General features: G+C 49.5%; 1 protein-coding gene and 1 long non-coding RNA gene across 2 annotated transcripts; one reads left to right on the top strand and one right to left on the bottom strand.

Moving 5' to 3' along the window:
• Nucleotides 1-5417: 5417 nt before the first annotated feature.
• LOC110147079 (keratin, type II microfibrillar, component 7C) lies at nucleotides 5418-12419 on the bottom strand. The gene is made up of 9 exons (XM_070454379.1): nucleotides 11957-12419; nucleotides 10162-10370; nucleotides 8944-9004; nucleotides 8727-8822; nucleotides 7980-8144; nucleotides 7587-7712; nucleotides 7114-7334; nucleotides 6384-6415; nucleotides 5418-5899 (listed from the first exon to the last, which is right to left on the bottom strand). Exons 1-9 carry the CDS (start codon nucleotides 12338-12340, stop codon nucleotides 5712-5714), a joined length of 1482 nt encoding a protein of 493 aa, XP_070310480.1. The 5' UTR covers nucleotides 12341-12419; the 3' UTR covers nucleotides 5418-5711.
• LOC110147080 (uncharacterized) lies at nucleotides 5809-7923 on the top strand. The gene is made up of 3 exons (XR_002316739.2): nucleotides 5809-6145; nucleotides 7134-7357; nucleotides 7463-7923. It is a non-coding gene; the product is annotated as an uncharacterized lncRNA (long non-coding RNA).
• Nucleotides 12420-25180: the final 12761 nt, after the last annotated feature.

Below are 25180 nucleotides of genomic sequence, written 5' to 3'. Positions count from 1 at the left end.
AAGTACCTGGGAAGGGGGTGTTACAATCCCAGACCAGAGTCCGGAGTCACTTCCCCAAAAGGTCAGAACTGAAAAGGCCCTTGTAGAGCCTCTGGGCAGGCCTCAATTTTTTAATATTGATTTTTATGGCAGCATAGTTGTTTCACAATGTTGTATTAACTTCCAGTGCAGAGGAAAATGAATCAGCCATACATAATACATACATGTATGTTGTCCCTTTTAGATTTCCCTCCCTTTTAGGACATCATAATGCGAGAAGTGGAGTTCCTTGTGCTGTACAGTATGTTCCCATCTGTTGTCTATTTTATGCATAGTATCAATAGTGTATATGTGTCAATCCAATCTCTCAATTCCTCTCATCCAGCCCCTTTCCCCCTTGGAAGCCATTCAATTATTGTCTACATCTGTGTCTCTATTTCTGCTTTGCAAATAAGATTATCTATACCACTCATCTAGAGTCCAAATGTATGCATTCAGTTTCAGTTCAGTCACGCAGTCATGTCTGACTCTTTATGACCCCATGAACGGCAGCATGCCAGGCCTCCCTGTCCACCACCAACTCCCGGAGTTTACTCAAACTCATGCCCATCTAGTTGGTGATGCCATCCAACCATCTCACCCTCTGTCGTCCCCTTCTCCTCCTACCCTCAATCTTTCCCAGCATCAGGGTCTTTTCAAATGAGTCAACTCTTCACATCAGGTGGCCAAAGTATTGGAGTTTCAGCTTCAACATCAGTCCTTCCAATGAACACCCAGGACTGATCTCCTTTAGACGGACTGGTTGGATCTCCTTGCAGTCCAAGGGACTCTCAAGAGTATTCTCCAACACCACAGTTCAAAAACATCAATTCTTCAGCACTCAACTTTCTTTATAGTCCAACTCTCACATCCATACATGTATGCATTAATATACAATAGTTGCTTTTCTCTTTTTGACTTACTTCACTCTGTATGACAGTCTCTGGGTCCATTCTAAAAGATGATGCTGTTAAAGTTAATATGCCAGCAAATTTGGAAAACTCAGCAGTGGCCACAGGACTGGAAAAGGTCAGTTTTCATGCCAATTCCAAAGAAAGGCAATGCCAAAATATGTTCAAATTACCACACAGTTGCACTGATCTCACACACCAGTGAAGTAATGCTCAAAATTCTCCAAGCTAGGCTTCAACAGTACATGAACTGTGAACTTCCAGATGTTCAAGCTGGATTTAGAAAAGGCAGAGGAACCAGAGATCAAATTGCCAACATCCACTGGATCATAGAAAAAGCAAAAGAATTTCAGAAAAACATCTGCTTCATTGACTATGCCAAAGCCTTTGACTGTGTGGATCACAACAAACTATGGAAAATTCTTAAAGAGATGGGAATACCAGACAACCTTACCTGTCTCCAGAGAAATCTGTATGCAGGTCAATCAGCAAAAGCTAGAAAGGGACATGGAACAATGGACTGGTTCCAAATTGGGAAAGGAGTATGTCAAGGCTGTAAACTGTCACTCTGCTTATTTAACTTCTATGCAGAGTACATCATATGAAATGCTGGGCTGGATGAAGCCCAAGCTGGAATGAAGATTGCTGGGAGAAATATCAATAACCTCAGATACACAGATGACACCACTCTTATGGCAGAAAGTGAAGAGGAACTAAAGAGCCTCTTGATAAAAGTGAAAGAGGAGAGTGAAAAAGTTGGCTTAAAACTCAACATTCAAAAAAGGAAGATCATGGCATCCAGTCCCATCACTTCATGGGAAATAGTGAAACAATGGAAACAGTGGCAGACTTTATTTTTTGGGCTCCAAAATCACTGCAGATGGTGACTGCAGCCATGAAATTAAAAGAGGCTTGCTCCTTGGAAGAAAAACTATGACCAACCTAGACAGCATATTAAAAAGCAGAGACATTACTTTGCCAACAAAGGTCCATCTAGTCAAAGCTGTGGTTTTTCCAGTAGTCATGTATGGATGTGAGAGTTGGGCCATAAGAAATCTGAGCACTGAAGAATTGATGCTTTTGAACTGTGGTGTTGGAGAAGACTCTTGAGAGCCCCTTGGACTGCAAGGAGATCCAACCAGTCCATCCTGAAGGAGATAAGTCCTGGGTGTTCATTGGAAGGACTGATGCTGAAGCTGAAGCTCTTATACTTTGGCCACCTGATGCAAAGAACCGATTCATTGAAAAGACCCTGATGCTGGGGAAGATTGAAGGCAGGAGTAGAAGGGGAAGACAGAAGATGAGATAGTTGGATGACATTACTGACTCGATAGACATGAGTTTGAACAAGCTCTGGGAGTTGGTGATGGACCGGGAGGCCTGGCATGCTGCAGTCCATGGGGTTGCAAAGAGTCAGATATGACTGAGAGACTGAACTGAAAGCCCCCTCCATGCCTCTAGAAATGACCCAATTTTCTTCTTTTTTATGGCTGAGTAATATTCCATGATGTATTTGTACCGTATCTTCATCCATTTCTCTGTTGGTGGACATTTAGGTCATTTCCACGTTCTGGCTATTATAAATAGTGCTGCTATGAATATTGAGGTGCATGTGTCATTTTGAGTTACTGTTTTCTCTGGGTATGTGCCCAGTAGTGGGATTGCTAGGTCATATGGTAGTTCTATTTTTAATTTTGTTAAGGAGCCTCCATATTGTTTTCTATAGTGTCTGTATCAACTCACATTCAACCAACAGTGTAGGAGGCTTCCCTTTTCTCTACCTCCTGTCCAGCACTTATTGTTTGTAGATTTTTTTTTTTTTTGTAGATTTTTTAATGATGGCCTTTCTGACCCGTTTGAGGTGATACCTCATTGCAGTTTTGATTTGCGTTTCTCTAAGGATTAGTAATGTTGAGCATCTTTCCATGGGTTTTTGTTGGCCATCTGTATGTCTTCTTTGGGGAAATGTCTATATAGTTCTTCCACCCATTTTTTGATTGGGTTGTCTATTTTTTTTTTCTTAAATATTTAACTGCATGGGCTGCTTGTAGGTTTTGGAGATTAATTCTTTGTTAGTACTTCATCTGCAAATATTTTCTCCTATTCTGAGGGTTGGTTTTTCATTTTGCTTATGGTATCCTTTGCTGTGTAAAAGTCAGCTCTCATTTAAAAGGTGTTCAGGGCTCCCAAGTCGGAGTAGGGGAGTGACGAGAGACACTGAGAGATGGGTCACAGCCAGATACACAGGACTGGCACGTCATGGTCAAGAGTCTTGACTTCATCCACTGAAAGGTCAGACTTGTGTTTTGGAAAGCTGTCTCTGGCTGCTGCAGTGTAGATTGGAAGGGGAGGCCAGCAGGTCTCCAATCAAGATGGTGGTGGCCAAAATGTGGATGGTAGCAGTAGCAGAGAGAGGAAAAAGATGGATGAGAGGAATATTTAGGAAGTAGAAAGGGGAGCACTTAGGGGTTATTTGGTTTTGAAGGGGAGAGTTCAGGCCTGGACAGATCATAGAGGCTCAGATTTGGGCAACTGTGATGATGATCTTGACAGGTGAGGCAGGAGGAGACCCTAGTGGAGGGAATGAGGAGTAGTGAGTTCAGCTGGAAGATCTGTTGGGTTGGAAGAGTCTCCAGGACAGCCAAGTGGAGAGGTCTTAGAGGAACTGGGGTGAGTGGTTCTGAAGCCACGGAGTGAGGTCAGGGCAGGGGAGAGCCACAGGGACTCAGGCTGGAGGATTTGAACCAGGGAGGATGTTAACCGTGGTGGGAACGGAAGGCAAGGAGTGGAAGTAACTGTCCAGGGAGGGTGCTCGGAGTGGTGAGGGAAGGGCCCTGAGGCATTTTCACGCTGGAGGGTGAGTTTGTCTTGGTGAGGGAAGTGAGCCAAGGAAGAGCTGAGAGCCTGGCCTGCATAGCAAGGAAGTGAAAGGCCAGAGACTCAGGGTTCAAGAGAGGGGAAGGGGGTGAGGGCGACGGAGAGCAGAAGGACTTGGGTGAGGAGCCAAATGAACCCTAGACTCTAGGAGGGAGTGAAGGAAGGTTCTGGGTCCTCCCGAGACAGTGTGGTGAGCTGGGTAGAAAGGTCAGGGCTACGTCATGGTCAAAGTTTACTCATCCATGAAAGTCAGACTTGTTTTGGAAACTGTCTCTAGGCTGCTGAGTGTAGATGGAAGGGAGGCCACAGTTCAATCAGATGGTGGTGCCAAAGTGATGGAGCACAGAAGAGAAAAAGATGGTACAGGATATTTAGGATAGAAAGGAGCATTAGGGTATATTGGTTTTGAAGGGAGAGTTCAGGCTGACGATAAGAGCTAATTTGCACCTGTATGCAGACTGACAGTAGCAGAGGAGACCTAGTGGAGGGAATGATGAGTAGTGGTTCAGCTGGAAGATCTGTTGGTTGAAGAGCTCGGAGCAGTGGAGAGGTCTTTCAGGAGGAACTGGGTGAGTGGTTGAAGACAGGAGTAGTCAGCAGGGGAGAGCCACAGGATCACAGCTGGGGATTGAACATGGAGTGTTAACCGTGGTGGACGAGCAGGAGTGAAGTACGTCCAGGAGGGTGCGGGTGGTGAGGGAAGGGCTGAGGCATTCGGCCTGAGGATGGACCAGCGCTGGGCTCTGGGATAAGGCAGGGCAAAGACAGACAAGGAGCGGGCCAGTGGGAGGGAAATGGGCAACACGGGAGAGGGGTTACTACAGGTCTGATACTTCCAGAATGGGGCTGGGGCTCCTCAAAGTCTTCCTCCTAAGACCTCCCAGACACTTCCTGAACAGAGGACATGCAAGGTCAGGCCACACAGGGGGCAGGGGAGCCATCTTAGCCTCCGAATTGAAGGTATATGGGGGTGAGGGCAGTGAGTGGGGCGGTTGGGAGAGTCAGCAGACAGAATCCTCTTACCAGCTACAGGGCGTTGCTGGGAGGCTGTTCCAGGTGCTGAGGAGGGGTGTGTATGGGGGAGGGGCCAGTGTCAAGGGTCTCATCTCCCCTTGTTTGATGGACAGCAATGGGGATGAGGCGGAGTGGGGTCTGGGCTGACACAGGGTGGCCCCCTGAGGTGGCTGTTGGCCCTTGTGACAGTTACTGCTGTGGTACATTGTGTGCTGGAGGTGGGAGAGCAGAATGAAGGTGTGCCCAGAAAGCACGGTGGGTGGGAAGGGGGCTAAAATGTGCACGCAAGTGCAGATACACACACGAACACATACATACACAGCCTTCCAGCGGATTCCCGTGCCCTCCCTTGGGTCCCTTCAAAACCAGTCGGAGGAATAAGTCCCCCGCTACCCCAGACCCAGAGGTGAGACTGAGGAGGAAGGTCGGCACTGCCTGGCCAGGGGGAGGCCGGCAGAGTTCGGGGACAAGCCCTGCAGGAGCAGGCTGAGGGCAGGCCAGAAGCACTCCAGTCCTCATCCTTCTCCCAGGGCTGGGGTGCTCACCCGTCGGTGGGTGGGGCTCACTCCCAGAAAGCCAGACATCACAGCACAGAAAGCGGGTCCCTCGGTTTATTGGAGAAAAGGGGGGTGGGGGGGGGAGGGGACAAGAGGCCAGAGAGTCAGGGGACATGGGAAGGAGCGCTCTTCTTCCTGGGCGAGGCCAGAGGCCAAGACAGCGGAAGGGAGGAGTCCCTCCCCAGGCGGCATCCCCTTCCAGTGCGACAAGAGGAGCAGAGCAGAGGCTGATGGGAAGGAGGGCGTGGTGTATTCTCAGAACACGAGGGGGACAGCTACCGAGGCGCTGCTCTTCTCAGCCGAGGGGCCTCTCTGGCTCGCCCTGGGGGGCCGCCTAGCACCTCCCCAGGCTGCAGGAACCCCCTCCGCAGGTGGTGTTGAGCTGGCCGCAGGGCGCGCACAGGCCGGTGCTCACCGCCAGGTTCCCGCTGCAGGGGGCGCTGCAGACGCTGCCCGTCACCGGCCGGGAGCCCGACACGCAGAGGTCCCCGCAGACGACCCCGCCGCGGGAGCTGCTGACACCTGCGGGGACAAGGACGGTGTCAGGAGGCCTGCTAGTGGCCACCGCATCTGGCCACCTTCCTCTGGCCTCTCTTATCTGTTCAACCCTCCCAGGAAGGACACAAAGGGCCTTCAGTTGGTGTTCTGAAGGTGTGGACAGAAACTTGGCCTGCAAGTCAGGAGCCCTGGCTTCTGGCCCTGGATCTCCTTTGTGACCTTGGACAAGTCCCTTCCTTGCTCTGGGCCTTCATGTCCTCACTATACAAGGTGAGGGTTGTACTGTGTGACATCTGAGGTCCCTTCCTGCAGTGATCTTTTTCCAATCTCATTCATGCTGTTAGGTTCTTCCTGTTAGCTAACCTCAGTCTCACCTACTGTATGACCAACCTACTCCCATTTACTGAGGGAATTACTTGAAACACTCCTGGTATCTCTATACACTCATAGCCAGGAAACTCTTGTTGCCCAAGCTAGAATTTTCCTTTTCATGTCTCAGAATACTTACAGACATTCACAGCTCCAACGCCTTCACACAGCCTGAGTAGGGAAAAGGTGAAAAAGGGAAAGAGAAAACAGGTTAGAATAAGATCTCCAAGTTTCCCCTGGGTGCCGTGGGATGGGTCAAATGGGCTATTTCTGGCCTATATTTATGCCCTTGTGTTAACTTTTATAAAGTGATGTTCTGGCAGTTGCAGCAATGCCAGGGCACACTATTTAGCAAACAGAGTATATGTTGAATTTCAGCCTCACTTGCCCCTCAGTTGGCTGCTTTTGTGCAGTGCACAGCCAGAGCAACAATACCTGGTGTACCTGGCTGGGCTCAGCTTTAGGAAGGGGAAGTTTCCTTTGGGGAGTCACATGAGGCCAGGATCAGAGTTTGGTCAGCATCTCCACCCTGGGGCAGGATGACTGCCAAGAAACCTGGCAGGGAGTGGATCTTGCAAGAGCTGAGGATGGAATAATTTGAGGATGTTCTGAACTGGGAGGTAGGGCACCTAGGTTCGAAATCTGGGAAGGCCCTGGGCTCTCTGGGACTCTGAACACTGCAGTGGCACTGGCCTTCATTTCCTCTCTGTATGCTATTGACCATGTTCTAGTCCTTCAAGATATGGGTTTCAAAGACCTCAGAGTCTAGCTTGGGACCAGTTCTTAGGACTGAGACTAGGATGAGGGAAAATCAGAAGTGGGCAGACCTGTGCAAGTGGAATTCATGGGGCAACCGAGATGATCCTCACCTCTGCTCCTCTCCCTCCAGCAGGCGCCTGTAGGTGGCGATCTCAATGTCCAGGCCCAGCTTGGAGTTCATCACCTCCTGGTACTCCTTGAGCAGGCAGGCCATGTCCTGCTTGGCCTTCTGCAGAGCCTCCTCTAGCCCGGCCAGCTTGCAGCGGGCATCATTGAGGGCCACCTCGCCCTGCTGCTCCGCCTGGGTCACTGCAGCCTCCAGCTTGGAGTTCTAAGGGCCCAGGAGAGAACAAGGTGGGTTATGGCCTCTGGGTCTCTGTGTCCATTTCCTGGATGTGTCCAGTCTCTCCACCCAGATGAGATCACCCCAGGAACAGACCTTTCCCTTTTATCACCTAGGGTTCCCTGAGTGGCCATAACCAAGGACTCAAGTCATCCAAATGGGCTGGAGAGTGAATGGTGAGATCCAGTTGGGCACACACACTGCTGGTGGGATCCTGAGTGGGCCTCAAACACTCCCTACCTGGCACTTGGCATTCTCAACCTCAGCCGTCAGCCTCTGGATCACGCGGTTCAGCTCATTGATCTCCTCCTTGGTGCGGCGCAGGGTCTCCCCATGCCGGATCACTGTGGCCTTGATCTCCTCACACTGGAGGGAAGCAGAAAGGCTCATGAAGCTCAGCATGTGACATTCCACCCACTCAGGACAACATTGATGATTTGCAGGTTGTCCAGTGCTCAGCCTGTGTAACCATACATGGTGACTCTGTCCTGCCACTATAACCTGAGAACTGTTTGCCCTTCTGTTATCATCTTTAGGGATCAGAATCCCTGGAAAAAAAAAGGTTTTTCTAATTATATATCTCAAGTCCCTACCACTGCTGTTTCTAGGAGGCAGGTGTCCTGGACCACTCACCTTGCTGCGGTACCAGCTCTCAGCCTCGGCCCGGCTGCGGCTGGCGACATCATCATACTGGGCCTTGATCTCGGCGACAATGCAGTCCATGTTCAGGTCCCGGCTATTGTCCATTTTGACAATGACTGAGGTGTCCGAGATGTTGGCTTGAAGAACACGGATCTCCTGTGGATCGGGAGTCAGGAAAGAGGAAGTATAAGCAAGTTATCTGAGCTTTTCCTCACCAGCCAATGGCTGTAATCTCTTTGGTCCGTCTGGAGCCAGAGTCCCATTTGGAGCAGACAATTCCCTGATGAAATTGCATCGCTTTCCCTACAGATAAGAAATCCCATTTAGAAAAAAGTGCAATTACTTCTCAAATGTTTGCTTTGAGGATTTTTCGGGCCCCTGTAAATCTTGTCCCTGCAGCTAGCATGCTGGGGACACTTCCTTGGGGTCCAGGCCCTTGTGTGGGGACCCATTTCTTGTTCTCATGGACCAGCCACAGGCTCCTGGCTGCCAGAGAAAATCTGAACTAGATAAAATGCGGTGAAGTTTTGTGCCTGGGCTTTGGTTTCCCAAGGCACAGCTGTCCTAGAGGTCATGACCCTTCTGTGCCCCTTACAGGGGCAGAATTACTATCCCGTTTTGCGTCTCCATTCCTCTGCCTAACCCTTCAATCTCAGCCTGTATTCCTGCATCAGCTGGCCAGTGAGGGGGGCTGGACAGGGGCTCAGGAATGCCCACCAGGACCGAGAACCCTCTCACCTCCTCATACAACCGCCGCAAGAAATCGATCTCCTGGATCAGGGCCTCCGAGTTGGCCTCCAGGTCCGACTTGCGAACGTAGGCACAGTCCACATCCTGTGTGGGGTTCAAGGGGTCGTGAGATTCAAGGGCGCTCTGCGGGCTTGGCTGCATCGTGGCAGGACAGAGAGGACAGGGTGGCCAGGGGCTGAGGGAGGGGCTTGGCTCAGGCACTTACCTTCTTTAGAGCCACAAACTCGTTCTCTGCTGTGGCCCGAAGAGCAACTTCTTCTTCATACCTGAGGGGTATGGAGAAGACAGGGCCCCTTCTGAGCAACTCTCAACTTGGCCATGAAGCATGCAAGCAAACAAGCCTGTCCTAGTTCCTTCCCCACTCCCAACCCCAGCCCCCTGCCCAGCTCATTTCTCCGTCTCCAAAAGAAATGCAGTGGGACCAGGGAGGAACCAGGTGGTTGGTGCAGGCCTCCTGGGATACACGGGACTATTGAAACACCCACCTTCACATCACCTCTGAGCTCCTCAGTGGGGTGGGGAGGTGGTGGGAGGGGGCGCCGGGGGCAGGATCTAGAAGCTGTGCGTGTGCATGTGTGTGCATGTGCGTGTGTGCGTGTGTGTGTGTTGTGTGTGGCTGGGGCTGGGAGGTGCCTTATTTTCTCACCCAGGTCTGCATTTCCCTTTCCTCTGACTCCTCCCCTTGCCCCTGACTTTGCTACAGGTGGTAGGATCTCCCCTCTGTCATCCCCCTCCTGGCTCAGACAAGAGAAGTGGAGCCTGCTGCTTCCTCCTTCGCTGTGGGCAGCCCTGCTCAGAGCCAGAGGCAGGGAGCACGGTGGCCTGGCAGAGCATGGCTGAGAGTGTAACTGAAGGAAGGTAGCCTGCTCTGGAAACTAGATTCCTTTAGAGAATCCAGTGTGTGCCTTTGTATTCTGTGTCACTCTTTGTCATCGGAGGTCTCTGTCTGTGACTCTGCCATCTCTGCCTACCAGAGGACTGTAAGCCCCACAAAAACATGAGCTGGGTCTAGCATTCGGCCCTGGATTGCTAGCACCCTGTCCAGATCTGCCTGGTGCCTGGTAGGTGCTCAAAAAGTGTTAGCAGAATGAAGGAGTGAACCTTCAGAAGAAGGTCCAGGACTTTGAAAGCTAGACTCAAAGGCATCAGTAATGTTAGTTTGTCTGGGGTCCTAAGAGAAGGATCTATGGGTAGAAGAAAGGGAGAGAACATCATTTCCCTGACCTGCTGGTAGGAAGTCAAGCTGAGCTCCGTCCCCTGGGGGCCAGGACCCACCCACGGAACCCATGTGCCTAGAGGAGGGGCAGAGGGCACAGGGCTCTTCCTGATCCTCAGGCAGAGACCCAGCCGCATGTCTGGACGCTCCCCTGAGCTGGGAGCCACCTTCAAGCCCTTCTCAGAGCTGGCCCCTTCCCACACTCACTTCTTCTTGTAGCCCTCCAGCACCTCCTGCACGTGGTTGAGCTCTGAGGACAGCCTCCCGCTGTCGGCCTCCACGCACTCGGCCTCCCGCCTCAGCGTCTCGATGTAGCCCTCGAACAGGGGCTCGAGGTTGCTCTCGCAGCACTGGCGGTTCTGGAAGAACTGCAGCTTGGTCTCCAGTAGTTTGTTCTGCTGCTCCAGGAAGCGCACCTGCCACACAGAGGCAGAGCCTGAGAACCTCTTCTTGTAGGACCAGAGCGTGAGAGAGGGGAGGGCCCCAGCACCAAGACCCAGGATCCCAAACTCTCTGACCCTCTGAGTCCTCAGAAGCATTATGTCCCCTCTCTTAAAACCATGTTAGGGCTTCAGTGACTCTCCTGGAAGTCCTTCCTTGGAGCTAATGTCAGTCTCTTCTAAGGCAGTGTATCTATTGTCAAGGAAAGCACTAAGCCATGCAGAGTCCAGACCCTGGTGCTCTTGTTCATGTGTCCTTGGGCCCAGCACTTAACCCTTGTCCTGAGTGCCTGCTTTGCTGACTTTAATGCCCTGGGGCAGAAATCACCCAAATGCAGAATGTCTACTGTTCCAAGACAGTTGTGACTGTCAGCGTGCAAATGAACAGGTCAACCTTTTTAGAAAGACCAACTGTAAAAGCTAACAAATAAAGTATGTGCCGATAATCAAAATCCTATGACAACAATGCAATTAGAATAATAGTCACCTGGACTATTAGTGCAGGGATGTGGTGTGTGCCAACCCCCTTGTTTTACAGATGAGGAAGGTTTGTAGAATTGAGAGGTTCCCTAACTGCCTGAGATCTCATAGTGGTAGAAGAATTCAAACTTTGATCTTCTGCCCTGGGAGGTCGGGGGAACGGGCTTCTCTTACTACAATATTGCTGACAATTGTGCCCAAGAAAAATTTCATATCCATTCTTCTTCCATGAGTTTGGCCCACCACCCCATTCAGATCCTTTTGTGTAATAACTTTGCCACATCCCTGGTAAGTCCTTTCTTGTGCTACTCTTGGTCTCTCATGCTGTTAAGAGCTGCAGATCCTTTTGGCCCTTCCTGATGGGTATCTCTGTAGCATGAATTCTTGCAAGTTTGGCTCTGGATAACCTTCCCTGGCCCCAGAACTTTTTCCTCAATGAAGCCTTCTCCGATGGCTCCTCGAACCACTGCCTCATGGCAGGTTGCCTGGATTCAGTGGTAAAGACTTGAGCTGGACACTAACATCTGCAGATGGTTTCAACCAGACCACATACTACCTTCCTCTCCACAAGGGCCAGGAGAGTGGGGACCATGTCTGTTGCTCACCCCTGGATCCCAGGCACAGAGGCATGGACAAACCACTCGGCCCCTGCTCAATGGCCAAGTAACCACTGTCATATAAAGGGCTCTGTGTGAACCAGGAGATTCCCTCTGGGCAGTCTTCCAGGATCGCACTTACCAGCCCTGCTTGGACATGGGGAGTACCTCCTTGCCAAATAAGCAGCTGCTGGTCCTCGAATGCATCGAACACCCACACAGGAGCCCTTTGCTCACAAGATGTTGTCTCTCAGCACTAGAGTTTCTGCCCTTAGTTCTGTTCCTGTGTTTTCAGCTTGTCTCCCCCAGTAGACTAGGCAGCTTCTGAGCCTATTCTTGTCTTTCTGTCTGTGTTCAAGAGGTATGACTTCCTCTCCTTTTGGGCTGAGGGCTTCTGTGGGCTTGTCTCTGACTCCTTTCCTTAGTGCCCAGCTGGGGTCCTGAGCATGGGTGGGATTCAGGAAAGGCATGATCAAGGAGACTCACCTTGTCAATGAAGGCAGCAAACCTGTTGTTGAGACACTTGATCTGCTCCTTCTCCTCCTGCTTCACACACTGTGCATTGGGGTCAATCTCCAGGTTGAGGGGTGTAAGGAGGCTCTCGTTCACTGACACGGTGGTGATGCAGGGAGGGCTGGGTCCGCACACGCCACCAGAGCGGTACCCGAAGCTGCGGCCGAAGGAGCCAGTACGGAAGCCCCCGCAGACACTGCGGCTGCCAAAGCCCCCAGTGAGGCCACGGTAGCAGGAGATGCCGCGGTAGGGGGCGGCCGTGATGCAGCAGCGGCCAGGCCGAGGTCCACAGGCGGAGACGCAGCTGAAGGCGCGACCGCCGAATCCAGAGCCCACAGTGCTGAAGCCACAGGTCATGTTGGAGACAGGGAGGTGTCTGAACAGTGGAGAAGCTGGCAGAGGACGGAGCCAAAGGCTTGTGCTCCCTGAGCTGTGGCAGGCCCTTTTATGCACCAGGGCAGCTGGCAGTAAAAGGGGCAGCAAAGAGAAAATAGCTGCATTTTATTAGCTTGGCATCACCCCGGCCTCTTAAGAGCCAACTGTTTGCCTATTCAGTACAGCTGTGTCAACAATCTCGGCCTCAGGCCTGTTTCATCTTCAAAGCCATTTACGAGCTTCTTCATGGCCTCTCCCCCTCCCATTGCTACTGGAAGTGGAGACCTCCTAGAAGTATCTAGTTGGACTCCATGCTCCGAGTGCAGGCAATGGTTGCAGTGACCTGGGGTAGAGCCTGCTCCCCAAATCTTTTTCTGGAAGGCACAGAGCTGGACTATGGGCCCTGAATCTGTGACCTGGCCTCAGGATAGAGTGGTTGGCCTGTCCCATAGAGGGGGCCGTGTATCAAACAACCTCTTGTTCTGGGCTTCTTTGCTTTTATCTTTTAAAGTATGTCCCATTCTTCACCATCAGTATGAGCTTCTCTTAAGCTATTCCTACCCAGAGCCTATTCAGTGATGGGGGTTGGGGGAGAGATTTGGGAGAATGCATGGCCCCTGCACTTTGGATATTCCTAGAAAGGCAGGAGCCATGGGGCATCCACTGGGACATAGGAGAACCTGAGTCAGAGAGTTCAGGAGAGAGCCAGAGTTCTAGGCTTCACTACTGGTGGGCTTCCCAGGTAGTGCTAGTGGTAAAGAACCTACCTGCCAATGCAGGAGACTTAAGAGATGCAGGTTTGATTCCTGGGTCAGAAAGATCCCCTGGAGAAGGGAATGGCAACCCACTCCAGTATTCTTGCCTGGGGAATCCCCATGGACAGAGGAAATTGGCGGGTCCATAGGGTCACGAAGAGTTGGACATGACTGAAGCGACTGAGCGCGCACTGGTGGGCCAGGCGGCAGGATTAGAGTAGAACACCCCAGAGCTGCAGGGTCAATCCAGGGAGGGTTCTTGGAGGTGTGTTTAAGGTGGACCAGGGTAGGGAAGGCGATGGTTGGTGGGAGACAAGGAAGGAATTCAGTTCTGATTTGGAAACTGTGCTGTCACTAATTCTTTCATTCATTCGGTACATTCTTATGTAGTGCCAACCATGCACCTTGCTAGGTCCTGGGAATCCAGTGGAAACTGGAGGTGTTTGGAGGTGGGAGAGGGTTGGCGTGGATACAGGGGTGCCAAGGTTTGTCCAGTGTGGAAGGAGAGAGGTCACAGGTAGGAAGAAACCCCTGTTGCCCAGGTTGAATTGGGGTCAGATGTTGGCGGGGTGGAAGTCCTTCGGTTTCCTAGCAGGGAAGCTGAGTGGTGACTGTTGGTGTGTATATGCCTACTTGGAAGAATGAAAGGTGTTGGAGGTAGGGGAGGTCACCAGAGTCCTGAAATGGTGTCACTTCCTCCCTCAGAGGATCCTTGGGTGAGCAGAGGTGGGGGTTCATGTGGCTGTCCTGAAAGCCAAGTTCCCTTATTTTGCCCTCCTCCTTTTGAGCCTGGACCACTGATGACTTTGATGGGTGGACTATGGGACTGAGCCAGGAGGTTTCCCTAATCCGAGGATTTGAGCCTATAAACCCTTCCAAGCGTATGTCTCTTGACCACCTTTGTACTTGAGGATGACTCCTCTGATGAACCTGTTTCCTGACCCACTGCCACCAAATGCTGATCCAGTCTGGGCTAAAAATAGCCTTCCAAGCATCCTCCCAGAGCCTCACCTTTTGCCCTCCCTACCACCTCTCAGGTGAGTGGTCAGTTATGTCTCAGGGTGAGGGAGGGGCCATCTTTTCTGGGAGGGCAGGGTGGGTGGACTGTGGAGATCTGGCAGGGAGCTGGGCGACACACACATGGAGCTGAAAACAGACCTTCCCAGCCCTTCCTCTTGAGCCCGAGGCAGAGATTTCCACAGGACTCCTGTGTCTGGACTCCTGGGCTCTGTGGGATAGGGGCGTCAGCTGTGAGAGACACATAGGAGGCAGCCTGGGAGTTTTGGGGTGACTGAGTCCAGCTGAATGACCAGTGGGACTTTGGGGGCGCTTCTGTGGAAAGCGTGCTGGTTGGTACTTTCTTGCTCAGCCCTTGCTGGCTCAAACATCTGCCAAGAGAGAACCAGATATTTCTCTCCTCTTGTCTCAGCTGGAACTAGTGAGCATCTGGAAGGTTCTCACTGCATGTCCAATGGTTATGTGAGATTAATTCTTGGTCAAATGTTGAGGGATGCAAGACGGTGGATCCTCCATCTGTCGCCACACTCCTAATTGCCTCTGTCTTCTGATCCTGCTCATCTACCTGTATCCAGTGGGCTTGGTATCCATATTGGACTCTTCATTGAGGGTCTTTGTGTAGGCACACCCATCTTCTTGGGTTGGGGGAGCCATGAGTGTACCCAGGCCCTGGTCTTGATGGGAATGTAGACTCTGGAGATGAAAAGCACGGTTGGAAGCTTGGCTCTGCCACTTACTAGCTTTGTGACCTGTGATAAGTTATGCTTCCCCAGGTTCCTTATCTGTAAAATATGAATGCAATCCAGACCTTGCTGGGATGTTGGGAGGATGAGGAGCGTGCCTGGAGGCAGGAGGTGCTTCCCCCTACACTGTATACTAACAGGGGCCAGCAGGACCTTACAAAGGATCAGTGAGCATTGTCTGTGAAGTGTCATCCTTGTGTGAGCAGAAAATAGCCTGGCGGCTTTATGAGGCAATCAAGGCCACCTCAGCAGGCTTTAATTAAAGCACTTCTGTGTAAGTGGTCCAGAACAAAGAGAACTGCGGCCTGGTGATCCCCCTAGAGAGGAAGCTGACACAAGGACAGCAGCATCCTGCCAGGCTGCTTCCACCTGGGCTCCAGGCTGGATTGGGCTCCGCCCTCACCCTGGGCTATAAAGGTTCTGGCCTAGCCCCAGGCTGGTTCGGTCGCCAAGCCCTGTGCCCTGTGTCTCCCCTTCACACAGCTGGCCTAGGTCCACCTGGGGCCTGATCCACCTCTGCTGTCTGGAATTGCAGCTCACCCTGTAGCTCTGATTCCTATCTGCCACCCTGGGATGGCTAGCATCACCCAGCCTTATTCATACCTGTGCAGTTTTCTGGTGGTCACCTGCCTGTCTGCCTGGCATTTGACCCATGGATGCCCTGACTTTGGTCATTTCTTCTTGCGTTTATATCCACAAGGCCTTTAATTCTTTTTACTTTAGGTAAAATCACTTAGGTGCAAGAGGACCATCCTGGCTTGGGCTGTGCCTGTGCGCTGCCTGTCCGGAAGCGACGGGGCTGTTGCGGTGAAGCTGAGGATGTGAGTGTCAGGAGATGTGGATACAAATCCCATTTCTGCCTCTGACTAGCTGTGTGACGAGCAGGTCCATTTCTTTGTGCCTTGTTTGTTCGTCTGTAAAGTGAGGATTGGAACATTGGCCTCCTAGGCCTCCCTGAGGGTGAAACGAGATGGTCTATGTGAAAGCTCCTGAGGCTGAGCCTGCACTGCCCGAGATCCAGGAGGGAACTGACTCCCCTCCTCTCTGCCTGCTTTGTTCTCCAATCTTGCTGCCTCCAGTTTTGCCTTCTGGCCTTGAACTTGCAATACACTGAGGCCTAGCGGCTGGAGCTGATAAATCATGGCATCTTCACATACTCCACAACTGTTTATTCAGCAAGTACCATGTCCTGCAAGGGATGAGAAGACATTTCACACACTTCCCTGACCTCCAAAAGCTGACTGTTTAATCAGGTAGGTTTGGAAATAGGTGCATGTTAAATGGATAGTAGATACAGTTGTTTTTTCAAGGCAGTTTGAGATTGATTATGATTGATTGTCAATTGCCTGATAAAGTGTGTCTTTCAAGGACTGAGCTCACTGTAGGCTGGTGCTATCAGGGAGGCTCTGTGGGAAAGGTCAGATTTGAGCTGGGTTTTGAAGGGTGGGAAGGGCTTGGGGAAGTCAGAACAGAAGAAAAAGGCAGAAAAGCATAGAAATATTCAAAGGGCAGTGAATGAGCACTGGTGGAACTCAAATGATGTCATACCTAAAGGGTGAACTTTGGGCTCATTCCAATGAAGGTTGGGAACAAGGCAAGGACACCGGCTCTCAATGCCATGCTTTCTTGACATACTGGAGTTCCTGGCCAAGAAAATAAACATATGCAATTAATGTAGAAGAGAAAGGACTGAAATTATCTGTAGACAGTGGGATCAGGTGCATAGAAAGCTCAACAAAAATCAACCAAAAAATTCTAGAAATGATAGGATATATTGAGCAGTGCTGCTAGTCACAAGATCAACTTACAAAAATTAAAAGCGTGTTTCTATATCAGTGTCACCAATAAGAAAGTAAATAGAAAAATGAATATACCATTCCTAAGAGTGATAAAAACAGCGCAGTAGTTGCCATGTAACAATAAACAATCATACAATCTTTGCGGAAGAGAAGGTTAGATTCTGTTATAAAAAATACAAGAAGATCTAAGTAGAATTGTATCATATTCAGAAATAATCTGACCTAATATTCTAAAGATATCAATTCCCTCTAAATTAATTTTAAGTATAATGCAATACAATTCCAGCTGAATTTCTTTTGAGGGGCTTGATAAAATCAATCTAATTTTTATGCAAAAAAAATAAAGTCCATTTACAGTAAAGTTGGTTATGAAAAAAGGAAAGCAAAGAGAATATCTGAGGATAGAGAGTCACAGTTATTAAAAAGCCTAGTACCTGTGTAGGAGCAGGTAAATGGACCATTGGAACAGAAGAGAAAGCTCAAAACAGGCCCTTTTATGTAAGATAAACTTGATATTTGATGATGGTGGCATCAAGAGTTATTTACTCAGCTGGTGAGATAAGTAAAAATAGACCCACTATATGGAAAGCATAAAGCTGGTGTCCAGTTTGTAGCATATGCCATGGGAGACCTTGAAGAATGCAAGGTCTGGACATGAAACACGCAAGTATAAAACAAACAGAAGATATAAAAGAAAATCCTTGTAACTTAGGGGTGGGAAAAGACTTCTTAAGCAAACTTTAAAAGTCAAAATCACACACAAAAAAGAAAAAATAAAAACAACAGGAAAAGAATAGATTGACATAATCACATAAAAATTAAGAATTCTACTTCAATGAAAGACTATAGAGAAAAAGTGAAGAGCCTAGGAAAAGCTTAATGTCTGCAATATATAAGGAGCCCTACAAAACAACAAGTGAAGGACAGGAAACCCAGTGGAAAGCTAGCTGGAGTCTGCATAGACAGTCCCTCAAAGGGAAAGACTTTGAGGATGCTCTCTTGTCAGTCCTTAGAGGGTGTAGACCAGAACCATGAGATATCCTTCTACCATCAGAATGGCAAGGGTTAAAAAGCAGGTACTACCAACAATGAGTGGAGAGTTGGGGGTACGGGGACCCTTGGGCACTGGGGGTGGAATAAGAGCTGGTGCAGGCATTCTGGAAAGCAGGGTAGCATTGTGCAGTGTGCACATTTAGGCATGTGTAAACCCAAGGACTCAGCAACCCCGCTTCTGAGGGAAGTCTAACCCCACATCTGAGAGCAGTCCCTCTGCCAGCACCAGACAATTCATGGTGGCATAGTTTGTTTCAGAAGGAAGTGGGAGGCAGCCTAGATGACATAAAAGGTGATAAAAGTGTATTGTGGAAGTTAGAAGCAACAGAACTGATGCACTTACAGACAACACAGTGTTGAGTTAAACAATGTCAAAACCATACCATTTATGTAAATAAAATATGCACTGTCCAAAAGCACTGCTACTTACTTTATACTGTGTGTGTGTATGCTTAGTTGCTTAGTCGTGTCCAACTTTTTGCGACCCCATGGATTGTAGCCCACCAGGCTCCTCTGTCCATGGGATTCTCCAGGCAAGAATACTGGAGAGGGTAGCCATTCCCTTTCTGGGGGATCTTCCCAATTCAGGGAGCAAACCTGAGTCTCCGGCATTGCAGGCAGATTCTTTATCATCTGAGCCACCAGGGAGGCCCTCCTTTACATGAATAAGCCTATAATACTTTATGCTATTTGGAGACATCAGCACATGCATTACAGTGGGTACCTTTGGTGAGGAGAGTGAGAGGAGGGATAAGAAATGAGGGGGAACAGATGAATAAAAGAGGGAAGAGATTTCTATGGGCTGGTGAAGACACTGTGCCAAGAACTGGTAAGTGTGATGGACTCAACTCTGGTCAAGAAGTCTAAAAGAAAAACCAGAAATGAAACAAAGAAAGTGGGAAAGACCTAGGAGATGAGAAAGAGAGCTTCCTTGGGGGCCAACCTGAGCTGGGCTGAGGAGCCTTCAGACATCTTCTGCTGAGCCTTTGGTGCCTGGGTAGATGTGTCTTGGAAGCAGATTTTTAAGGAGCTGAAATTGACAAGGCATAGGAAGCGACTTAGTAGCAGCAGCAGAAAGGACCAGAGGAAGGAGGCCTGGTACACAAAATCTGTTAGAAAGTTAACATGTGGGGGTGATGACTGTGGGCTGTCCAAGGAGGTTCCCCATGAGGTACTGAGAACTCAGAGGGAAGCTTCTGGGAGAGTGAAAAAGTCCAGGCTGGGAAGAGTCAGGGAAGTTGCACTTTGTGTCCATCAACCTTTGAAGGCTTCATGGAGGAAAATGGCTTTTCCCCAATCATGGCATTGGGTGCCTTTGGTAGCCAGACTAGGATGCCCTCTAGTGGGGAAGCATGGCAATGCTGGCAGTCCAGGAGCATCTTCTCTAAGGCACCTCTGGTCCCAGAGTGGGACTCGTGAATCTTTGTTGGCTGGTCTGAACCCCAGAACTCAGAGCTTTTATCTATGAAATGGATTGCACATCAGGCTAGTATGATGCAGCTGGATGAGAGCCTGGAACTATATAGGAAAGGGCTAGTTTTAAGTGCTTCTGGGCCAATTTTTTTTTTTTTTTTTTCCTGTTTGGCTCCTGAAATTTCTCCTCTGGCAAGCCTCCTGAGCTGTTGGAGTTGGGGAACTCCAGAGGACACTGAGACCCACCACATCCTCCTGGCATCTAGCTGTCTCCCTGTCTCATGACCAGCTTGGGAAGCCCTGGAAGTGACCCCCTAAGTGGAACCTGAAGCTGAAGCTTCCCCCTGGGTGTCCTCACCTCTTTGGGAACCAAAGCATCAGCCCTGTCCCCTAGCAGCCTGACAGCATCTGTGGGTACAGCTGCCTCTCACGTCCCCATCAACTTTCCCTCACCCCAACACAGACACCAAACCTCTTCTTCTTCAGGACTCCTCAGTTGCCCTGACCCCATGGGCGGCTGTCTTGGCCACCACTATCCTCCAGAAGCAATGAGGGGGCTGAGACTGGGCACTCTTCCTCCTGTGTGATCTGAGCAGCAGAGGGCAAGGGTATCCAGCTGCCACTTTGGGCACAGAGCATCCGTGGGTGCCGCCTGAGAATTCGGGAGCTCCTTAAGACAGAACGTGAGTGGACCCTGCTGATTACTGCCCAGACCACAGATTCATAAGCAAAACAAATGTTGGCTTTAAAAACTGCTATGTGTTAGACCCACAGACTTTGTGAAGAAGTTAATGGTTGCTGGGGGTGGGAAGGATGGAGGAAGGGATAGGTAGGGAGTTTGGGATGGACATGTACACACTGCTATATTTAAAATGGATAACCAACATGGACCTACTGTATAGCACGTGAACTTTGCTCAGCGTTAAGTGGCAGCCTAGATGGGAGGGGGGTTTTGGGGAGAATGGATATAGGTATTAATATAAGTATGGCTGAATCCCTTTGCTGTTCAACTGAAGCTATCACAACATTGCTTTGTTAACTGGCTATACCTCAATACAAAATAAAAAATTTTTTAAAAAGCTATGTTTTGGGGTGATTTACTACACTGGCTGGGTTCCGTAGCTTGCAACCACTCTTCATGATTAGACTCATCTCATTTCAGAATTTAAGACATTTTAAATTCATTTTAAGATTTCAGTTTTAAGCTCTGCTCTAATCTATTCTCTCACCTCACTTTTAACCACCTCCCCAGGGCCCGGCCAGTCTGCTTACAGCTATAAAGGCTTGGCTGGGTGGGGCAGGTCTCTCATAACACACCTCCACCTCCTTCTTTGAGGAGATTTTCAATGTGTGTTGCATCAAGGGGAGGCATTGTTGAGCAGACCTCTGCCTAGGTGACAGCTGGTAGGAATGCAGGCTCCATGGTTGCCTACAGTTGAGTAGTAGTCCCACAAGCTCGTTTGAAGGTTGATTCCTGTGAGGTCCCCCAATACTGATGCTGCCTGAAAACACTTGGCCACACTTTGCCTTCCATGCTGCTGGGCACTGGCAAGACTGTGGCCCTTCCACTTAGCTTCCTCCCAGAACATCTCTGGGGCCTGTGACCATGAGGAGTAATGGCCAGGTCCAATATGTAGCTCTCTTAGACCTTGGGGACTAACATCCTTTTGAGCTTTGGGACTTGGCTGCCATTCTGGGGTCTCAGGAAAAATCCCCTGGATCTCCATTCCTCATGCAAAACCATAATGGATAACATAGTTTTTTGTACATCTGAATCATAGCTTTTTAGCAGCTATTTCACCTCAGAAATCAGAACAGCCTGTTTCTCCCTCTGGCATCAGATACAGGAGACTCAAAGCTGTTCCCCCAGGTCCCCTTCTGTTTTCCCCAGTGATATGATGTTCTTCTGACAACCCCACACCTCAGAAACACTGCTCCTGCCTTCCATCTGCCTAGGACATGAGCAGGCCCCTGCCCTTCTTGTCCTGGTTCCAGCCTCTTATTCTGTGCCCGTCTGCCTGTCCTCTCCCCATCTCAGCACATCTCACTTAGCTTGAGAGCCTCTTAGAAACAGGGATCTAATCCATAGGCAGGAACCTTCTGCTGGTCTGGAATTGTGAGGGAAACTTAGTAAAACTCTAAATACTTGAGGGTTGACCCAAAGCTTCTGCATGTATGGAAGGATTTCTAAGTCTGTTACATTAAAGTCTATCTAAGGTGATGTGAGGTTGACCCAGCCCAAGGCCAAGATGAAATCGAAAATGCCAGCCCCCTCCAGGCTGTGAGGTCAGGCCACCTCATTTCACTTTGGGCAGCAGGAGTGACTAGTGACTGTATTCCTTGGAGATTAATCCAGCATCCAACACCCACATGTCTCAGCCAGGTGAGAACTACAACACTGATCAGAGCCTGGGTCTCTGAACTCCTGTGTGGATGGCTATCCTACTGACTGGTTTACACCCTCAATGGTGTTAAGTGATCAAGGAATCAACTCTTACTGTATTTGAGCCCCTTGGTGATGTACAGGGTGGGGTTGAGGATACAGTGAGACTGATCTCCCCTGGGTGTAGGCCATAGGAGTGTATTTTTTGGTAAGGAATTTAAAAACCAATAGGAAAACTGACAAAAAATCAGTTTGTTCTTATTATCACCAAGCACGAGCAATTCTAAACAATGTCAGTGACAAAATACTCTTCCCCACCAGAGTACACTGCTGCCACTCACCACCGCCCCCAACCCCACCTTGGGGATAGATCACTGATGTGATTATACACATTTCCCTTCAGCCCCAGAAGCTGACCTTCTTTACAATACAGGAATACAGGAATGCACCCAGTAATCCTGGAAGTTCTGCCTTCCCTGCCCTTAGGTCCTTCTGGGGCAAGATGGCTCATCTCTGTGTCCTGTGACTTTGGCTGCAAGATTAATGAGATTAGGTCAGAATTTGTAATTGGGCCAAAGGTATCATATATCAGGGAGCAAGCCAGGCTCCATGAGAATCTCTGCCTAAGTGATGCTCCATGTGAGATGCTGATGAACTAGCCTAATCTTCTCTACCTTTGAGAGTAAACAGGTGAGGCCCCCTGAGAGAAGGCGGGAGGGACCACTTCTGAGATGCCACCATGCCTGGGTCACCACTGGTCCTGAACAGTAAGAAGTCTTCTGCCCCGAGTTCCTGCACACCCCGGAACAACTCTGTGCCACTGCTGAGATGCAGCCTGTCCCCCTCTAACGTCCTCCTAGGAAGTCACCATTGCCCAGACCGCCGGTACACACATCTTCCTTAAATCCTGAACAGGCACAACAGATACAGGGAATTAACCTAGATGGAAAGTTAACAGAAGGAGATAATTGTGAATTCATCAATTGTTGGGATGGAACTCAGGACTTCAAGGGCAGTTGACTTTATATGGAAGAAACAGCTTTAATGTAAAAGGAGGAAGTCACACTGTGCATAAGGCACTAAAAAACTCCTTGGAGTTAAGGAAGGATGTATTTCAGTGAAAAGGAAAGAGGAGAAGAAGCAAAGTTGGATGGAACCAGCTATCTCATCAGATGGTGGAGATGATGCTTTAAAAGCACAGACGGTAAGACTTGAATATTGTTGAGTGAAGAATTTCATGTGTTGGACACCTGCCAGGTGTGTGAACACAGATGCTAAGATCAGAGCGTCTGTGAGTTTTGGGGTCCCTCCTCAACAGTTCTGTCTCCAGAGGGTAGAGGAAACCATAAGGCTTAGTTTTCTTGGTCCAGGAAGCCCTGGTTTGTATGTGAACAAAACTAGCAGGAAGAGATCTTGTCCCTTGCCAGTCCATGATAGCAATGGAAGGACACTCTTTTTTTTTTCTTTAAAACACATTCATCATCTAACAAGGCTCTAGAAAAGTATATTGTAGAATTAAATTTCAATTTAATTATTGGTATGAATACATACTCAGAGCCCTAAGAAGGAATAGAAAATGAAATTCTGACAATGTTGTCACAAATAATTTTAATGAAGAGAGACAGAGCTAGGCATTCAAAGAAATCAGTGTCGCTAAAGAGAGAGGTATTTTAACTCAGATTTTTCCCTTGTTTTTATTTATTTTGTGCATGAGATCAGCTGTTTTTCAAAAAAACACTTTTTATTTTGTATTGGGGTACAGCCAATTAACAAACAATATTGTGATCATTTCAGGTGAAACTCAGATTTTAAAAGATTAGCTTCACAAGGGTTTGAGGGCAGATCACATGATTTCAATTCCAAAGACAACAAAGTTGGTTTGCTCTTGACTCCCGCAAGCAATGCTTGGGACCAGAAGCAGCTCAGGTGCACACAGGCAAGGGATGGGACACAGCGAGAAGTAGGCCTGTTGGCTGGAGAAGAGAGTTCAGTATCTGTCTGTCTATCTATCATCTATCTATCTCTAAGTATTCATTATCTATCTATTTATCTATCATCTATCCAGTGTACTTAGCACGGGCCCTGTGGAATGATGAACTCCAATGGATTCCCAACAAAACAGAGATCCCATGGCTTCCCTAGAAAATGTTGAAGGCCATTCAGTCTGACCCTGGCATGCTCTGTTGGTAACACGGGGGACCAGATAGGGTGGGTGACTTGTGCCAGGCTATAGAGTCAGCAGAGCCCGGATGAGTGTTTGGGGCACTGATCTTGGCATTTTTCTCACTGCTTCACTGCTTCCCTTTGTTGTGGAAACAGGTTTGCATGCACATGAGCTCAGTCACCGCAGTCGTGTCCGACTCTTTGAGAACCTGTAGACTGTATCCCGCCTGGCTCCTCTGTCCTTGGGGTTCTCCAGGCAAGAATATAGGAGTGGGATGCCATACCCTCCTCCAGAGGACCTTCCTGACCGAGGAATAAAGTCCACGTCTCCTGCACGGTAGGCGGATTCTTTACTGCTGAGCCCCTGGGGAAGCCCAGAGACAGGTTCACCCCACCCGAAGACACGGAGACCTCCTGACTCTTCCCTTTCTCTCACATCCTGAATCCAACCTGTCAAGAAATCTGGTTGGCTCTTTCTTCAGATTCCATCCAAAGCTGGCCACTTGCACACCCTCCAGGGCTTCCTCCTTGGCACGAGGCTCTGCTATCTCCCAGGGTTCCCACTGACCCTTCCCCCTCCTTCCTCCGTTGCCTCCCTCTGCAGTCTGTTTTCCAGGCTGCCGTCATGTCATGGAGGTCATCTAACACTTCAGTTCATGTCCATCCTCTGGCCAAAGCCCCCCGGCTCCACAATGCCCTCAATGGGAGCCCACTAGTTCCATGATTGGGGTGGAACCCTCCGCTCCCTGCATCTCCTAGACTTGCCCACACTCAGAACTTGCTCCTGCCATTCAAACCACACTGGCCTCCTTGTCCCTGGAGGGCACCAGCCAGGCCTCTTTGCACCTAGAGTAGCTGCCCTGGCTCCTCCTCTGCCCTCGCGGCCCATCCCCTTACCTCCTCAAAACCTGGGCTCAAAGTCACCTTCACGGTGCAGCCCACTCAGACCACCCTGCTACAAGCGGCCCTGTCTTTCTCCTGATTCCTCTTGTCTTGTACTGTTTACTCTTTCCATAAGACTTATCATCATCAGGGTAATCACTCAGTCGTGTCCGACTCTTTGCTCATGTCCCCGTGAACTCTACCCCACCAGGCTCCTCTGTTCATGGGATTTCCCAGGCAAGAATTCTGGATTGGGTTGCTATTCCCTTCTCCAGGGGATCTTCCCGACCCAGGGATTGAACCCGGGTCCCCCACATTGCAGACAGATTCTTTACCATCTGAGCCACCAAGTTTATTGTCAGTGTCTTTCCAAGGAATGTAAACTTAAAAAAAAATACATGTCATTGTGTGCTTTATTCACGGGTGTGTCCCAAGTTCAAAGAATGGTGACTGGCACTGGTGCCCAATAAATTCTTGTTGAATGTTAAGGAACATACAGAGACCAGCATGAGACCGTTCCAGAGCTTCCGAATTGTATTGCAGTTTCTATTTTGCTTCCCTTAATCAGCGGGTCCACGTGGAAGAGCAGCCTGGCCTTCTGGCCCAGGCAAGTC

This window comes from Odocoileus virginianus, chromosome 24 (assembly GCF_023699985.2).
Source record: "Odocoileus virginianus isolate 20LAN1187 ecotype Illinois chromosome 24, Ovbor_1.2, whole genome shotgun sequence".
NCBI lineage: Eukaryota > Metazoa > Chordata > Mammalia > Artiodactyla > Cervidae > Odocoileus > Odocoileus virginianus.
This window is presented reverse-complemented; position numbering and strand designations above follow the sequence as displayed.

What these genes read in the sequence shown, in the direction of transcription:
- LOC110147079 (XM_070454379.1), bottom strand. Translation starts at nt 12,340, where the DNA reads ATGACCTGTGGCTTCAGCACTGTGGGCTCTGGATTCGGCGGTCGCGCC. An exon ending in CTGGAGGGCTACAAGAAGAA is followed by an intron (nt 9,005 to 10,161) that starts GTGAGTGTGGGA and finishes CATACCCCTCAG; the next exon opens with GTATGAAGAAGAAGTTGCTC. An exon ending in AGTTTGTGGCTCTAAAGAAG is followed by an intron (nt 8,823 to 8,943) that starts GTAAGTGCCTGA and finishes AACCCCACACAG; the next exon opens with GATGTGGACTGTGCCTACGT.